At 39.3% G+C, this 18,488-nt stretch overlaps 1 protein-coding gene across 2 annotated transcripts in view; it reads left to right on the top strand.

Moving 5' to 3' along the window:
* DPYSL2 (dihydropyrimidinase like 2) overlaps positions 1 to 18,488 on the top strand; it is a 134,367-nt gene extending 115,879 nt beyond the window's left edge. For both annotated transcript variants that reach the window (XM_063448493.1, XM_063448494.1), the window contains exons 6-14: positions 9,228 to 9,308; positions 10,409 to 10,477; positions 10,782 to 10,902; positions 11,058 to 11,214; positions 13,380 to 13,521; positions 13,952 to 14,122; positions 14,306 to 14,485; positions 14,655 to 14,820; positions 17,086 to 18,488. In XM_063448493.1, coding sequence (XP_063304563.1) covers positions 9,228 to 9,308; positions 10,409 to 10,477; positions 10,782 to 10,902; positions 11,058 to 11,214; positions 13,380 to 13,521; positions 13,952 to 14,122; positions 14,306 to 14,485; positions 14,655 to 14,820; positions 17,086 to 17,177 — 1,179 coding nt within the window. In that variant the 3' untranslated portion in view covers positions 17,178 to 18,488. The remainder of the gene's footprint in view (positions 1 to 9,227; positions 9,309 to 10,408; positions 10,478 to 10,781; positions 10,903 to 11,057; positions 11,215 to 13,379; positions 13,522 to 13,951; positions 14,123 to 14,305; positions 14,486 to 14,654; positions 14,821 to 17,085) is intronic.

The following is an 18,488-nucleotide window of genomic DNA, read 5'->3' as shown; positions in this document are numbered from 1 at the left end:
TATTTTAGCCTTTAGGTATCATTGTACTCAGGAGATGTTGCTGAACACATATTGGGGTGTTCTTTGGCAGTAACCTTTAAAGTTCTCAGTACATGTATTCTTAAATTGCTATGTGTGTGAAAAAAATCACTAATTATTATTTTTGTTTTTTATTTGGCATAGGTTGATGATAAAATGGTTGCATGAAAAGAGTCAAAATACACCAAGTTTAATAGATTAGGTTGTCTTCTTCTAAAAAATATATACATGTGAAGGGTTATTCAGGGATTCCTGACAGATATCAGTGTTACAATGTAGTTAATTTTGAAAAACAATGGTTAGGAAATGGTTGTACTTATTGCACTATGACTTGCAAAACAAAGCTAAGAACATGTGAACATTGGGGTATTTCTAAACTCAGGACAAAATTTAGAAACTATTTAGCATGGGTGTTTTTTGGTGGCTGTAGATGCGTAACAGATTTTGGGGGTCAAAGTTAGAAAAGGTGTGTTTTTTAATTTTTTCATCATATTTTATAATTTTCTTATAGTAAATTATACAATATGATGAAGATAATGGTATCTTTATAAAGAACATTGAACGGTGAGAATAACGGTATATAATATGTGTGGGAACAGTAAATAAGTAAGAGGAAAATTACAGCTAAACACAAACATCGCAGAAATGTAAAAAGAGCCCTGGTCCCAAACGGTAAGAAAATTGAAAAGCGGTTTGGTCACTAACAGGTTAAATGCTGGATCTGTCTAAAAAGTGAACAGCCTGTTTTTTTTCAGCAAGGATTTAAGCCATTCTGATTCAGGGTGTGTTGCTAGCTACTTTGTTTCAAGTGGGCTGATAATTATTTAAATGCTGTTTTTGTCTAAAAAGTGAACAGCCTGTTGGGCCTTTCATAGCCAAATAGACACTTCAGTTTTTTTTATTATTGCCTTATAGGGCTAACCCCTCTAGGTTCCTATAACACACCACCAAGTCCCTTAAATGGATGTCTCTTTCTTATGGCACAGACTACTTGCCTTTGCCAGTGCATGGAATGGACAAGTGCTACAGTGGCAACCTGTGACAGTTGTCGTATACAAGTCCTGTTGCTATGCATGTGTTCTGTACCCACTGGAGGTTCAGTCTGCAAGCTCCCCAAACTCCTCTATATTCAAGTGGGTTGGCTGATGATGGTGAAATATAATCTTCCCACTGGCCGTGGATCTCCCTCTCAGGTAGCGCCCTCTCAATGGCTGAAAAAAGAGACCCTCTCATCTCCCCTGTCAGTCTTGGCTCATGGTCATTGCAGCCTATCAGGCATTTACCTGATTTGCCTGATGGCCAGTCTGGGCTTGCATATACATATTCCCAGACAAACACACACAGACACACACACGTACATACTCCAAGACAGACTGGCATACACCTCTTTAGTAGCAATATATATATATATATATATATATATATATATATATATATAAATATATATATAAAATAGAGAAATAATACCGGCACTCTAGGTCTTCCAGAAATTCGTTGATTTATTGTGAGTCAATCCAGAGGGTCAACGTTTCAGCTCCTGCTTGGAGCTTTCATCAGGACATATAAAAATCATATCATAAAATGACAGGCTTATATAGGACTAGAAATCATTAAACACTCACCAAAATACAGCTGTTGCTTGTTGTCTCCAATGCACAGCGTCTAATCGGCTCTATTGCGCATGCGCGCCGTTTTAGGAATCACTTCCTCGTTCCAGGTCAGCTGGGGTCCTCCACGTGACCCGGCTGCGTCACGTTGCCATGGTGACCGTAGTTAGTTCTACGATCCGGCGCAACATTGTGTTTCCGCCTGCCGGGGGGGGGAGAATTACTCCTTCTTTCAGTGGAGGATGCACCCTAAGACCGGACTGGGGATATGTTTTAATAGCCGAGATCGTCGTGCATAGGGGCAAAAGAAATGCATGCATGGGATAGAAAGCTCAAATAAACTAACAGTTTAACAAAGTGTTATATTCTATAATAATTATATACACTGTACTCCTATTCAATGGAGCTCTATATCTGTATATATATGTGTTATTAATTACAATCAAAATTCTCTCTAGTAATGTAATGTATGCATATATTATGTGCATAAACATATATGTAGTATATGGTAGAGTATAATGTATACTCCACAATTAAAAGTGATAGTGCCTAATAATACATCATAGGGTAGAATATATACTCCACATCTAAAGTGATAATATTTAATAATCTATCTCACTGTATTGGAAAAAGTGATAAAGAATAATCCAAATAACATGACAATGATCAAAACAAAGTGTCAAAATAAATCCTAATTAAAGTGTCACGAGTATCTATACGTGAGAGAGCTGTGAAAATATTTACAATTTATGTTTCTTACTACCATGTAGATGCTATTTCTAGATAAAATAGGTTAGTGTCTAATGATAACTTTGTACATACTATTAGCATGGCAAGGTATAATTAAAAGAAATAGTATAGAGGCCCCTTATTCTCTCGCAAAGAGCAGTCTCTGTTTTTCCTATATAGCTTAGTCCACAGGGACATGTAAGCTTATAGATCACAAACTCAGTGCGACAATGTATTCGATGGGATATTTTATAAACCTTACCCGTATGTGGGTGGGCAAAGGTTTTGGCTGGAATAATGTGACCACAGGTCACGCATCCCAGACATCTTACACAGCCATAGTTCTTCTTTGTCACCGCTGTTGGATTGTAGCAGTGGATCGGATCTGTCTTTACCAACATTTCTCTTAGGTTTTTATTCTTCTTAAAGCAAAACATGGGTTGTTGTGTCAGTTGCTTGGGTAGAGTCTGATCTTGTTTCAGCATATTCCAATTTTTTAAGATGGACTTGGTTACCTCTTGACTTGCACTGTGTAGCTTCATCGGAAATACCATCCTTGTATTACGTTCTTTATCCGGTTTTTCCATTTTCTTGTTGAATTGTGTCCTTGTTGAATTGAGGACACAATTCAACAAGAAAATGGAAAAACCGGATAAAGAACGTAATACAAGGATGGTATTTCCAATGAAGCTACACACTGCAAGTCAAGACCAAGTCCATCTTAAAAAATTGGAATATGCTGAAACATGATCAGACTCTACCCAAGCAACTGACACAACAACCCATGTTTTGCTTTAAGAAGAATAAAAACCTAAGAGAAAAGTTGGTAAAGACAGATCCGATCCACTGCTACAATCCAACAGCGGTGACAAAGAAGAACTATGGCTGTGTAAGATGTCTGGGATGCGTGACCTGTGGTCACATTATTCCAGCCAAAACCTTTGCCCACCCACATATGGGTAAGGTTTATAAAATATCCCATCGAATACATTGTCGCACTGAGTTTGTGATCTATAAGCTTACATGTCCCTGTGGACTAAGCTATATAGGAAAAACAGAGACTGCTCTTTGCGAGAGAATAAGGGGCCATAGGTCAAGCATCCGTCTAGCCTATCGTGATGGCAAGACGGATAAGCCTGTGGCCAGACATTTCTTAGAAAAACAACATCAACTTTCTTCATTGAGATGTTTGGCCATAGTCCATGTTCCAGAAATGGCTAGAGGTGGTAACAGAGGTAAACTCTTGCTACAGCGAGAGACATTCTGGACATTGGAACTTAACACATTATCTCCTAAAGGCCTCAACGAAAAATGTTCCTTTAGCCCGTTTCTGTAAATATTGCTTTCTTGTTACTATAAGTGATCATTAAGATATAGAGTAATGGTATTATACACATCATCATGTTAATACCTCTTTTTCTTTTTCATTGTCTCCCCTCTATACTATTTCTTTTAATTATACCTTGCCATGCTAATAGTATGTACAAAGTTATCATTAGACACTAACCTATTTTATCTAGAAATAGCATCTACATGGTAGTAAGAAACATAAATTGTAAATATTTTCACAGCTCTCTCACGTATAGATACTCGTGACACTTTAATTAGGATTTATTTTGACACTTTGTTTTGATCATTGTCATGTTATTTGGATTATTCTTTATCACTTTTTCCAATACAGTGAGATAGATTATTAAATATTATCACTTTAGATGTGGAGTATATATTCTACCCTATGATGTATTATTAGGCACTATCACTTTAATTGTGGAGTATACATTATACTCTACCATATACTACATATATGTTTATGCACATAATATATACATACATTACATTACTAGAGAGAATTTTGATTGTAATTAATAACACATATATATACAGATATAGAGCTCCATTGAATAGGAGTACAGTGTATATAATTATTATAGAATATAACACTTTGTTAAACTGTTAGTTTATTTGAGCTTTCTATCCCATGCATGCATTTCTTTTGCCTCTATGCACGACGATCTCGGCAATTAAAACATATCCCCAGTCCGGTCTTAGGGTGCATCCTCCACTGAAAGAAGGAGTAATTCTCCCCCCCGGCAGGCGGAAACACAATGTTGCGCCGGATCGTAGAACTAACTACGGTCACCATGGCAACGTGACGCAGCCGGGTCACGTGGAGGACGCCAGCTGACCTGGAACGAGGAAGTGATTCCTAAAACGGCACGCATGCGCAATAGAGCCGATTAGACGCCGTGCATCGGAGACAACAAGCAACAGCTGTATTTTGGTGAGTGTTTAATGATTTCTAGTCCTATATAAGCCTGTCATTTTATGATATGATTTTTATATGTCCTGATGAAAGCTCCAAGCAGGATAAATAAATCAACGAATTTCTGGAAGACCTAGAGTGCCGGTATTATTTCTCTATTTTCTATGTATCATATTTTGACTGCGCACCAGGCAATATTCTCATAGTTGGAGTGCTGGAATACCCAATTCTTGTATATATATATATATTATTTTAGCCCCCCTCCGGCTTCCCTCATTTCTAGGGAAAGTGGTATTCTACCTTCTTACAGTAAGCTGTAAGACACAACATCCTCCTAAGCTGTTGTGAAAGAGTAAGGGGAGCTTAAGAACTTTTTCAGCCCACTATTAGGAGCTGTTGCTATATCCTAAACTTTACATTCACAGTGCCACATTCTCTTGCCATCACAGCTCACAGGTTGGGAGCTACAGGAAATATCAAAATCTCTCATCCAAAAATTGCAGATATGTTGATAATAATAGTCGGTGCTGCATATGAGGATCGGGTACATGAAACCAAAGTTCTAACCTAATTTTAATATGGAAGATAAATGTACTAGCTGCATACCTTAACGGCTTCAACTGCTTCAATGGCTGTTTCCCCAAATTATGTACTATTCAGGATACTGCTAATGAGGCACATGTGCGTGAAAAGGTGGATATGCTTAACAAGTAGTGATGTCCCGAACGGTTCGCTGGCGAATAGTTCCTGGCGAACATAACTTGTTCGCGTTCGCCATGGATGGGAACATATGCGATGTTCGGTCCGCCCCCTATTCGTCATCATTGAGTAAACTTTGACCCTTTACCTCACAGTCAGCAGACACATTCCAGCCAATCAGCAGCAGACTCTACCTCCCAGGCCCTCCCACCTCCTAGACAGCATACAATTTAGATTAATTCTGAAGCTGCATTCTTTTTTTTTTTTTTTTTTAGACAGAAGTGTGTTATATTTGAGCATGCTAGGCTGAACGTGCGTATATCATGGCTAGTTGCACTGAGGGTATGAGTATATAGCAGTACATTGTTTTGAAAGATGGCTGTCATGTTTAGCTTGCACGTTATAAACTGTGTATTTATATTAGCAGCTCCACCACTAGTTATAAATCAAGTGTGTCGCCCCATGAGATGAGACTAGTGAATAACATAATACATGAATGGTTAAGGTAAAGGCATGTAAGGAACTACGACAATAAACTCTTTAGGAGGTTAAATAATCACATGTTTAAACGCTTGCTACTTTACGATTAGTTAATGTGCAGAGAGCAGTTCATGTGATCAAAGGCATGGTGTGGAGGATCGGCTATAGTGGGACATGCTTGGCAGGCTGCTGTTTACTGCTTGTGCTCATCTGATCCCATCTGGGCGCCAGGTGCAGACCCTGGGAGTCCCTGATACCTGGAACAACAAAGGCAAGTCTCTGGCTGAGTGCCGGGTTCGCGGCTTGAGGTGGTGGAAGCTTGTTTTGTCTGGTGGTCGGATCTGTCCCGGTGGTGCTTCACGTCCGGTGCGGGATTGTGGTGGGTTAAGGTGGAGGCGAGTGCTTGACGTGGGGCAGGCTCTGCATTTCTGTTTGTGCATCCGGTCCCGTCTTCGACGCCTTTTGCGTTGGTGGATTTTAATGGGGACTGCTTCGCTTAGCTGTGGTGGAGCTTGTTGGGGCTGTGGTGGAGCTTGTTGGGGCTTCCTGCTTGTTATTTGCTTCCAAAATTGATTAAAGAGTCTATCCAGCTTAGACTCAATATCCTGCCATGCTATGCTGGTACCAGGAGGACACGCGGCTGCCGCCATATTGGGAGAGTCGCAGATGAGTATGTCAGCCTGGGCGGCTGTGCTCTGTGCGTCCATTAGCTCCAGACAGCCTCTCAGGGGTGGACCGGGATAACCCCCACCGGTCCGAGGGGGGGGGGGGGGTAATGGAGCTCCTGCCGGGAAGTAGCTGCTCCTTGGCATCCCAGGATCGGGAGATCGGTTGCCTCTCCCGCCCGGTAAGCACCAGGCCACACTTGCCACGCGGAGGTAAGTAAGACTCTGTCAAGTTGCTGACCGCTATTAAGCATGTCGGGTTGGTCAGGTAGGAGCAACATTGCTGGGTCATCCCCTTCTGGGGTGAAATTCGCTTGTTGATAGCTGCTTAAAGTGAGATATTGAGGGAGATCACACGAAGTGAGTCTTTCCTCCATGACAGCTAGGCCCCGCCCCCCGGAAGATGCATTCTTAGTGAGAGGAGGGACAGTGTAGCTGCTGCTGATTTAATAGGGAAATCGATAGCTAGGCTAGTGTATTCAGTGTCCACTACAGTCCTGAAGGACTCATCTGATATCTGCTGTAAGGACAGCACCCCAAAAAGCCCTTTTTAGGGCTAGAACATCAGTCTGCTTTTTTTTTTCCTGTGTAATCTAATTGCAGTTGCCTGCCTGCCAGCGTGTGTGTCAGGCTCACAGCGTATACTGTGCCCACTTGCCCAGTGCCACCACTCATATCTGGTGTCACAATAGCTTGCATTTAAAAAAAAAATAACTTTTTTGACTGTAATACAATAGCAGTCAGTTTCCTTCACACGTGTGCGTTTCAGTGCCTGCCAGGGCACAGTGTCACACCAGTGCAACTCATATCTGGTGTAACAGTAGTGTACATAAAAAAAAAAAAAACTAGAAATTTGAATGTGAAATAATAGCAGTCAGTTTCCTTCACTCGTGTGCGTCTCAGGGCCTACCAGGGCACAGTGTCACACCAGTGCAACTCATATCTGGTAGTACATTTAAAAAAAAAATACTGGGGCTTGTTGTCACCTTTCGGGGACCCTTGGTGTTGTACGTGGCTGGGTGGAGGAAGAGACCGTCAATGACATCAGTGAGGACAAGGAACGGGACATGGCTAGCTTGGTATCCAACCTTGTGCAAATGGGGAGTTTGCGGTTGTGCAAATGGACTGTTTGCAGTTTTTTGCGGTGCGTTAAACGGGGAGCTTGGTCTGTCACTGTGAAGCGGGCATAACCCTTACACTACCTGATCGATACAACATCATACCTGAGGTTTTATGGCACGTTATTCCAAACAATTTAGGAATGTTAGGTGATTTATGCCCTTTATGGATTAAAACCAGACTCTGCATCAACTATGTAATTTTCCATGGGAGTTTTGCCATGGATCCCCCTCCGGCATGCCACAGTCCAGGTGTTAGTCCCCTTGAAACAACTTTTCCATCACTATTGTGGCCAGAAAGAGTCACTGTGGGTTTTAAAATTTGCCTGCCTATTGAAGTCTATGGCGGTTCGCCCGGTTCGCCCGTTTGCGAACAGTTGCGGAAGTTCGCGTTCGCCGTTTGCGAACAGAAAATTTTATGTTCGCGACATCACTATTAACAAGTAGTGCCTGATCTGGAGCTGGATTGAAAATATAAAGACTTAAGATCCACACACAAGACATGCATTTCTTAGTAGTAATGCACAAAATAAAGCTACACACATAAAATGTAGTTTCAGATCTTTTAAGGCCACTTAAAATCATCTATCTCCAGGACCAAATATAATGATTTTGTCACCCAATGGCCCACCACTGTGTAAAGTACCCCAGTATTTTGGGGTCATTACCTAGTTTTATAATGGGGGATAAGACTGAACCTGCTACTACAAGTTCATCTTAATTGGTAACAGCTCCTAAAACAATGAATATCTTATATACACATTTGCTTTAGTAGCCGTTATAGTAATACCTTCTTTTCAGCGTTTCAGTGTTTATCCCTCCCTGCAATTGACCCTGCTTGGGAACTCTTTCCTAAGTAGAGCAACCCTCTGCCAATGACTCCATCACATTGTTTTCATTGCAAGCGCATTATCATCAGAAGAGTTATTTCAGTCACTGCATTCCTATTTAACACTAGCAAACACAAAATGTGCTTACTAAAGTATTATCACAGCAACTAGAGCTGTAGTTGCTGTCACAGAGAGCTGGGAGGGTTCTCAAGCTCTCCACTGTAACTCGATTTTTTTGGCAAACACTTTAATTTACTGGTAAGGTGGAAAGAGCATGTGTTTAAATAGATTTATAAAAAAAAAAAGCAAAACATTTAATAACTATTCTGCTAACACAATGCATAGATGATTTTTGTACTTAGTTTTTAACTAAATTTTGTATGTTCCATGACAAGTCCATTTTAAAGTGTTCCAAGAGGATCTCCTTCAATTTACATACTTCTCAAGCCACTTATTATAGAGCAACCAGGTGTGGATTGGGGTCCTTGACTCAAAGAGCCTGATCAGGACATAAAATATACATAGAACAAAATAGGGATTAAGTAAACTGTAAATTGCATAAACTGGGCAAGATTTGCAGGGGTTTCAACTGTGATTTATGGAAGTCATATGTGGAACATGCTACTGAGTTATAAACTGGTGCCCCAATTATTAATTGTGCTTATTTATGTCTACTTGCTCTGTCTCCACATTATAATCTGGTGTACTGTGTCATTATTCCTGATACATTGTTCTCTTTTGTCATTTTACTATTTTGCTCCATTCTCACATCTTGTACAACAGAGGAAACCTAGATAAAGTTTTCTTATTATTGACAGATATACGAGGTGTTCAGTGTGATCCGGGACATTGGAGCTGTAGCACAGGTCCACGCAGAAAATGGGGATGTTGTAACTGAGGTAAGAATTTGCTGGTGGTTCTTATATCCTCTAGTGATTATTATTATTTTTTATTGTAGTGTTGCACAACTGGAAACTATCCAACCACTGTTTATATTCAGAAAGAAGTCATCATAGTTCTGTGCAAACAAGCTTACGATGTAGAGAAAGTTGGGTATAGTTTCAATGGTAAAAGTGCAATTTGTCCAGAAGGACGGCTAGACTGGAAGGTGTACAGTTTACATCTAACTGATTACAATACTTATCTTATTATCTTTTCTTGATACATGCAGTAGCTGTAACTTAAGAGGGTACATTTGGTTAATTAATAACTTCAATTGTTAGGTGATAAGCTTCTCTAAAGATGTGGTTTTTAGGATTTGCAAGTAATAAAAGATTATACAAGTCCTTTATACCTGTAAGCATGTTACGAAAAATAACAAAATATACATATACATTTTGTTTGCATAATGCATAGATAACATTAGGGACTCTATGACAAGGAATGGTTATGTTTCTTGTGCCAGATTCTCTTTAGTTAATAAACAAAACCCCAAAAGTGTAAATTTAGGAAGGTGTCACTTTTCAGCAAAGTCTACTTCTGACTTTTATTGTCGTCTGTGATGTCCAGTCTTCATGTACATATTCAATGTGAATTCTCTGTGTCTGGGATAACGTTTACCTGCCATTGCCAAGGTATTGGATCTTTATGGCTGTTAGGTGATGTTAACTGCATTTCTATCTCAAGACATGTATCAAAGCATTAGATTTTTGTAAGTTGGTTTGTGTGTGTTGGGTGTTGGATCTCTGTGGGCACTGAGCATCAAGTCTCGTGTTATTGATTCTCTGTGATTATCAGGTCTTTTGGTGTTGGCTCTTTATGTACATCGTGTCTGGGTATTGCTTATTAGGTATTAGATATTATTTATAGATAAATCTCCACTTAACTACAATTGCAAATTAACTGCTTACTATCTCAAATATATTTCTGTGACATTTGTTCTGTATGAGTTTGCCATCATTTTGTGTTTATTATGACAGAATTTGGTTGTTTTGTTATGGGTGTGTTCAATATTGATTCTAATTGTGAGGACTTTTATGTTATATCATTCTTGTTCCAGGAGCAACAGCGAATCCTTGAACAAGGGATCACTGGCCCTGAGGGACATGTCTTGAGTCGACCGGAAGAAGTGAGTAAGACTTTACATTCTTAACCTTTTCACTGGGCTTTGAGAACCTAAGATGCAAAACTTGCCAAAAAATCAAGCTTCCCAGTTGTGCTTGAGTCTTTTGGAAAGTCGTAGCTGCAGCACTGTCTCAGTTAACTGGAAAACAAGGAATTGTTGGAAACTGACCAAAGAATTTAAAAGTTTTAGGCCAATATTAAGAAATTGGAACAATTATCTAACCCAGTTATTTTTCATATACACTTTGAAATTCATTGATGATATCTTTACACATCATTGTGATTCGCATGGTCCTCCTTTTCTGTAGGTTGAAGCAGAAGCTGTAAACCGCTCTATCACTATTGCTAACCAGACCAACTGCCCTCTCTATGTGACCAAGGTTATGAGCAAGAGCTCTGCAGAGGTCATCGCACAGTCCAGGAAGAAAGGTGTGTAAGGGAACATTTAAGGGTCAGGAATAATGAGTAATTGGAATGAATGTTCAACACATTGTGTAAGATAAATGTCTCTGTGAATTCTACTTAAATTACATAAATGAATGATATGGATGTGTTTTAAGAGGCAAGTGTATATGTTCTCACAGGCGCTGTGGTCTATGGAGAACCAATCACTGCTAGTTTGGGCACTGATGGCACTCATTACTGGAGTAAAAACTGGGCCAAGGCAGCAGCCTTTGTCACCTCTCCCCCTCTTAGCCCTGATCCAAGTACTCCTGATTTCCTCAACTCTCTGTTGTCCTGGTGAGTATTGTATCAGATATATTTTGAGAAATCTGCTACTGTGCTAACTAAAGTGACAATAACCACCTTATTGGTGTAGACATAGTATGCATGGAGTCTATGAAGGTACAAAAATGGCTACAAGTACATTAAAAAGCAATACAATTGCAAATAGTAAAACAAAAAACAAAGAAAAAACTGAGCTAACAAATGTAGATAAAGTAAATGTTAATATATATATCCTTATTGGATATTCCAACAGAGAGAATTCCCCTTTGGTATACACACAGTGTCAGATCTGGAAAAGAGCACAGCAAAACATAGTGCTTTCCATAAAAACAGATACTTTATTGTGCATAAAATTGAAGACTTACAGAAATCCAGGTATAAACAGGCACGTCGGGAGTACAACTCCTTAAGCAGTAATGTCCATGGTAGGAAACAGTTCTCATGCTGGCATCGAATTGAACCTGCAGTTGATGAATTCCCGTTCCAGCAGCATGAAGTGATGTTATGCCTCTGATGAAGTAGGAATCACCTACGAAATGCATTAGGATTTATCTATTGACATTTACTTTATCTACATTTTGTTGTTCTGTTTTTTTGTAGCTATTTGCAATTGTATTGCTCTTCAGTGTGCTTTCAGCTACTGCTGTACCTTTGTTTCTATTAAATGCTGAGCAGTCACTTTATTAACCGTTGAGCTTTTTTGTTTTATTTCCACTTCTGTTTCTTTAATTCTTCCCACATTGTATCTATGTTTATAATAGTCGTCGTATTTTAATTAAATATATATATATATATATTATCAGATAGTGAAATGAAACCCCCTGCCTTAGAATAATGTATTCCAACGATTGGTGCTTTTTTTAACCTCTGTATAGCATGGCTAAATCTTGTTACACATTGATTGTCTTTGTCTGACATTAAAGGGACACTATAGTCACCTGAACAACTTCAGCTTAATGAGTTTGTTCAGGTGAGTGCTACAGCTCCCTGCAGCCTTTTTCTTGTAAGCACTGTATTTTCATAGAAAATACAGTGTTTACATTGGAAGCCTGGAACACCTCTTGTTGCAGTCAATCAGACGGCCACCAGAGGGACTTCCGAGTTCAGAAGCCCTAAAAAGGCTTCATTCACGTCTGACGTATTCACGCATGGGTGAATACTTCAGACGTGCTATCAGCACACAAAGCACTGTGAATGCGCTTTGTGTGCTGATGCAGTCAGCACTCCGTGGGAATGGCTTGAGCTGACAGGCTGAAGACCGAAGAGGAGGAGGGGAGGATTCAAACTGTGTAAGTAAACTTATTTAGTGAGTGTGGGTGGGTGACTGACGGTGAGTGGGTGAGGATGGATGATATGGATGGATGGATGGATGATGGGAGTGGATGGATATGGATGATGAGAGTGGATGGATTTGGATATGGATGATGGGAGTGGATGGATGGATATGGAAGATGGGAGTGGATGGATATGGATGATGGGAGTGGGTGGATTTGGGTATGGCTAATGATGATGGGAGTGGATGGATATGGATGATGGGAATGGATGGATATGGATTGGGATTGATGGAGAGAGAGAGTGTGTGTATGTCTTTAATTTTTACTACTTGTGTGTTTGCATAGAAACACTATATATAGAGATATCTCTGTATATAGTGTTTCTATGCAAACACACATTTTGGCTGAGGAGGGGGGCGGGTTAAGAAAGCAAGCTGAGCTGTCAGTCAGACAGCTCAGCTCGCGAACGCGCATTCCACGCACATGCGCGATAGAGGCGCTGAGTGTCTTCATAGGGCGGCATTCAATGACGCTCTATGAAGAACGCGATTGGTGCAGCGCGAAGTCGCGCATGCGCACCACATCGCGATGACGCTTCTCAAGGACAAGCATCCTATTGTGCCCCGCGATTTCTTCATTTTGACGAAAAAGGGGGCGCGGCATGGCTGGGAACTCAGCGCTGGAATGGAGGTAAGTTTCTAATATAAAAAAGCCTCGAAAATTAATTTTATTTGCTGGAAGTTCATATAAAAGCAAGAAGAAAGGCTGGGGGACCTGTCTTTCTTGCTTTTATATGTAGACTATAGAGTCCCTTTAAGTGTTCTCATTGTTACTTTGTAGAGTAGAAAGTATTTATTTTGAAAGGGAACTCCTGAGGTTAATATTTGTCTCCCCATCTCCCAGCGGTGATCTACAGGTTAGCGGAAGTGCCCACTGCACCTTTAATACAGCTCAGAAAGCTGTCGGAAAAGACAATTTCACACTAATTCCCGAGGGAACCAATGGAGCCGAGGAGAGAATGAGCGTCGTGTGGGACCGAGCTGTGGTGCGTACAGAGTGCCAAGCTTGAGAAGAAAAGTTTGGTGTGGTGGGGAAAAACATCAGAGGTATAGGATTGTGTTTAAGGGTTCACGTTTAAAAAATAAATTATATTTTGGATGGGAGAACGCAAATGAGGACATAATACATACAAAGAGTTCCAATTAATTCTCAGTCAAGCTTTCAAATACATATTACACTTTATGTCCAGACAGACTCAGAAGCTTTCTTAATTGGTCAAAGGATCTAGATTAGATTAGTAGGTCAAGATTAGATAATTTTTTTAACTGACATTATGTATCTGCTGTCCATTTTTATATTACTTTTATGAAATTTAGGTCATGTTGCATTGGTCAGGGGTGAAAAAAGGGACAAGTCTTACTATTAATGTGAGAAGAGCAGTTGCAGCTCAAGTATTTTGACTGATCTTTCCCTAGGTAACTGGAAAGATGGATGAAAATCAATTTGTGGCTGTCACCAGCACTAATGCTGCCAAGATCTTTAACTTGTATCCAAGAAAAGGACGCATTGCAGTAGGTTCGGATGCGGATCTGGTGATATGGGACCCCGACAGTGTGAGGACAATATCTGCCAAGACACACAACAGTGTAAGTGCTGGAAAACTATGTATTTTTTTTTAATAGGCATTAAAAGTAAAATAAAAACACCTACTGTGACATTTGTATCAATCTAAATTAGATGTATTTGTGCCAGAAAGTCAGAAGGTCTAGCATTTCTGTGACTTTTTGACCTATTATTCTCTCTGTCTCTCTCTCTGTATCACAATGCAGGCATTGGAGTATAATATCTTTGAAGGAATGGAGTGTCGAGGAAGTCCTCTTGTGGTGATAAGCCAGGGCAAAATTGTACTCGAGGATGGGAATCTTCATACTACTGAGGGATCAGGACGATACATTCCCAGGAAACCTTTTCCAGACTTTGTGTACAAACGAATCAAGGCCCGGAGCAGGGTGAGTCTTTAGGAAGTAATTTGCATGATTAAAAAAATAAAGCTTCATGGTACTTATAAGTTGTAAGGTGGTCTTGGTGGCCTTGCACGATGTACAGATTTTAATTTGGGAATCAATTCTCTGTATATTGAAAGACATTACTCAATAATATAAATGTAATTGTCTGCAGCTTGCTGAGCTGCGCGGAGTCCCACGTGGATTGTATGATGGCCCTGTTTGCGAAGTCTCAGTGACCCCAAAAGCAGTTACACCTGCATCTTCTGCCAAGACATCCCCTGCCAAACAACCAGCACAGCCAATAAGGAACCTGCATCAGTCAGGATTCAGCCTGTCAGGTAAATAGCTTCACTTTAATACCAACCTCAAGGTAACATGCTGCAGTTTTGCATTTCACAGATCATATGGTTACACCTCGCATATAATGTTGTTTTCCATGCTAATCTTCCCAGCACAAAATTTTAACTAATTGTCCTACTGCTGACCATTTAGACTATCCATTTAACCTACTAATATTCTTATCTCAATGTGACACTTTCCACTTTTTGGAAATGTGAGCTCGCCATTTATCCAAACCAATGTGAACAACCACATCCAAATCTGAATATCAATTTCCATACTTTGCCCCAAAGGGAGAAAAACAGTTTTGAAGAGAAATAAATGCAGAGATTCCACCACTAGCCTGGTTCTGTAGAACATTTGTATTAAAATTAGTTTTGAGCAGGCAGTGTGAGCAGTAATCAAGATTAATGACCCATTGCCCGGGTATAAAGGGCCCAGTGGCTAAATCTTCAAATATTATTATAAGGGAGCAAAACCTTTTTTTTCCGAGTTTTAAAAATGGGATCTTAAAAATGTTGGAGACCGGTGCTCTACAAAGTAATATCATCTTAGTTTATTTGGGCAAGTACGGTGTGAAATTTATGAAAAAATCACAATCTAAATTTCATAATTTTTTATTTTTTTTTGCTGGTAATGCCAACAAAGGCCTTGATTTATTATTGTTGAAGAAGCTTTTCAAATGATTTAACATTTTGGGATACACATTTAAAATGAGTTCATATTCAGAAAAATATTTTAACTTTGAATATTTTAACATTTTGAATATTAAATATTTTGAAAAGCTTATCCAACATTGGCCTCGATTTAATATTGTTTGATAAGCTATCCAAATGATTTAATATTATTGGTAAACTTCTAAAATGATTTTTAAAAAAATATTAAAGTATCAAAATCAATATCAATCAATATAAAAATATTACAAAAAATATTTTTCAGAATGTTAAATAAATTTTACAAAGTTTATCTTAGTTATCTAAAAAATTTAAATCATTTGGAAAGCTTATGCCACAATATGAAATTGAGATCCAAAAAGTCAGAAAATGTTATTTTCATAAAACTTGGTTTAAACTGTGAAGTCACTCTTAATTTCACAATGCGAATATGATAAGCACACATTGCACGGTGAACTCCTTAAGGACTGAGACAATTGTCCAACTTCTGAACCAATAATAGAATATTTATGTTCCATCGTAATTTCAGGGTTTCTCTTTAAGTGCATACATATATATTGTTTTTAAGGGAAAGAAGAATTTGGATGTTAACCTATTTAATGGAAGACAACCCTATATCAACCCACCCCAAACCTTATATGAATCCGGCCTCTAATACTACACGTACTCTAACTCTAAACATACACCTACCCTAACCTTACTCCTGACCTTAATCTTAAACTATTCCTAACCCTAATCGGAGGAGAGATTTCCCTGCTGAAACAGTAGGCAGCATTCTGTGATCGCCATCTACTGGATAATTTTTAGCATGACATAAAATCTCCCTCTCATGCGATCACTATGTGTTTGGATATGGGCACCTAGCAAAACCCAGAACTCAAAATTTGCAGGAGGGCATTCAGGGGACCTTGCCAGGGTCTTTTCAGACTCTGGGTGTCCCCCTCAAATGGGATGTCTCAGAATCACTGCGGCTGAGCGTGATTGTAGATATTTAAATCCCATTTACCAGGCTGTATGCAGACCTTGCTTTGAGCGCTGCATACAACTAATTTTGCAGTCTGGCCCCAGCTAACAGAGAGGAACCACAGATATTAATAGACACCTGAGTCTGAGGGTTACAGAAAGTCAAGTGCATTGATGATACTAATAGGTGACAGGTGTGTCATTAACCTGTTTTATGGACATTGAAATGTTGGCGTGTGTTTTTTTTAAGGTACCTCTTTTTGAGGTACAATGCACATGTGTATTTATTCTATTAATTATTTTACTATAGTTTAGTTACAGTGCTTACTTGTTCTTTAACGGTAGTAATTGATTAGTGAGGAATCACTATTTAACATTGCTTGTACACATCACAAAGTGATTAGAGGTTTTGTTCTTTGATGTTTTAAGATTTCGATAGTCCCTTTAAAGTGTCTGTAACTCCTCTTCGGTAGGATTGTCATTGCTGAAAGTTAACTGTTTAATGTTGGGCATATGAATGAATCCAGCTCTATATTCATAGTCCATTTTCCTAAATAATCACCTTTGAACATTCTTTTCCAAGATGTTTTCTTTTGTATCACCTAAAGAATTCCATGTTTCTTGCAGGAGCCCAGGTTGATGACAATATCCCTCGGCGTACTACACAGCGCATAGTAGCGCCACCTGGGGGCCGTGCCAACATCACCAGCCTCGGCTAATTTCTTCCTCCTCCTTCTTCTACCTCTGCCCCAGGATTCCGCTCCTTTTTCAAGTTGAATGAGTCCAAAAGGGTTACCAGTTCCTGACATTTGTTATAGTCTTGTGGGGAGTGACTTCTCTAGGAACAAAAATCAGACTGACAAGGAGACGCTTACTAACATCTAACATATATATTTATATATGTTCGTGGTTACATTCGTACATATATATTTATATTGAAATGCAGTTAGTTACTCTGACCTATACATAACGGTACATACAGTTAAAGTTATGTATCAGTTTGTATGTTTACATGTGTGTAAATAAATATATATAAATGCATATATTAATGTACACACGCACACAATCTTCTGACTTATAGTTTGGAGAATTCAAGAAAGCTGCAAGGTCTGTATTCCTAGGGCAACTTCAACCCGCTTCCCCATGTCCTCCCGCTTAACTCCATACAACTTCTGGATCCCTTAATGTCCCCTGGTCCTGCAGAGGATGGTGACAGTTTAGATATGCCAAGGCCTTTCCACATAACACATACGTTATAAATCAAGTTAACGTTTAAGGCTAAAATAATGGGATTAGAATGCATCATTAGCAAACAAAAAATAATCTTATTTGCACATAATTTCCCAAAGAGAGACGTAACATTCCGTAGATCTTATTAAGTTTGAACAGCTGTCCCCAAGTTGTTGAGATGAGTTTCCAGGTACTAATTTTTAATTTTACAGTTTGCTTCACACGTTGGTAATAGACTAACAAATAAAGGGAGAAATGTGGATGGAAGATGAGTGCAAGACATGGCCAGATCTTTACCATGTTTTCTACAGCAATGGCAAACAAGTTGTAACTATTTAACTCTTAACTGCACTGAAGTCTTCATATTGCGTTTAAATATCTTCCATGTTCTTCCATATCTGTTCTTGTCTAACAATGTGTAGTACTCATTGTGCATATCCTACAGCTGCAAAGAATGTAGCTAAGGTGACTCCTGAAGGCCGAAATTTCCAGCAGATGAAGATGTCATGGGTTGAAGCAGGATTATAAGGGGATCCCGGTGCTGATATTCCAGGGTAGATGTTACATTCAACCCATTTTTAACCTATTGTGGGATTTGTGGTTGTGTACCTGAGTGCAGGAGGTGTTGTACTAATGCTTTTAAATGTGTGTAGAATGAAAATGTGCTCTCTCTTTCTCTCTATTCCTCTCCGATGTCTTAAATAGCAAAGAGATAAGTCTTGTGTCTTCTTCCCATAAACACTTTGTGTTCTGATTTCTTACCACAGAATCCACTAATAAACGGTTGTGCTTTCAAACTG

The sequence above is a fragment of the Pelobates fuscus genome, chromosome 3, assembly GCF_036172605.1.
Source record: "Pelobates fuscus isolate aPelFus1 chromosome 3, aPelFus1.pri, whole genome shotgun sequence".
NCBI classification, from domain to species: domain Eukaryota; kingdom Metazoa; phylum Chordata; class Amphibia; order Anura; family Pelobatidae; genus Pelobates; species Pelobates fuscus.
This window is presented reverse-complemented; position numbering and strand designations above follow the sequence as displayed.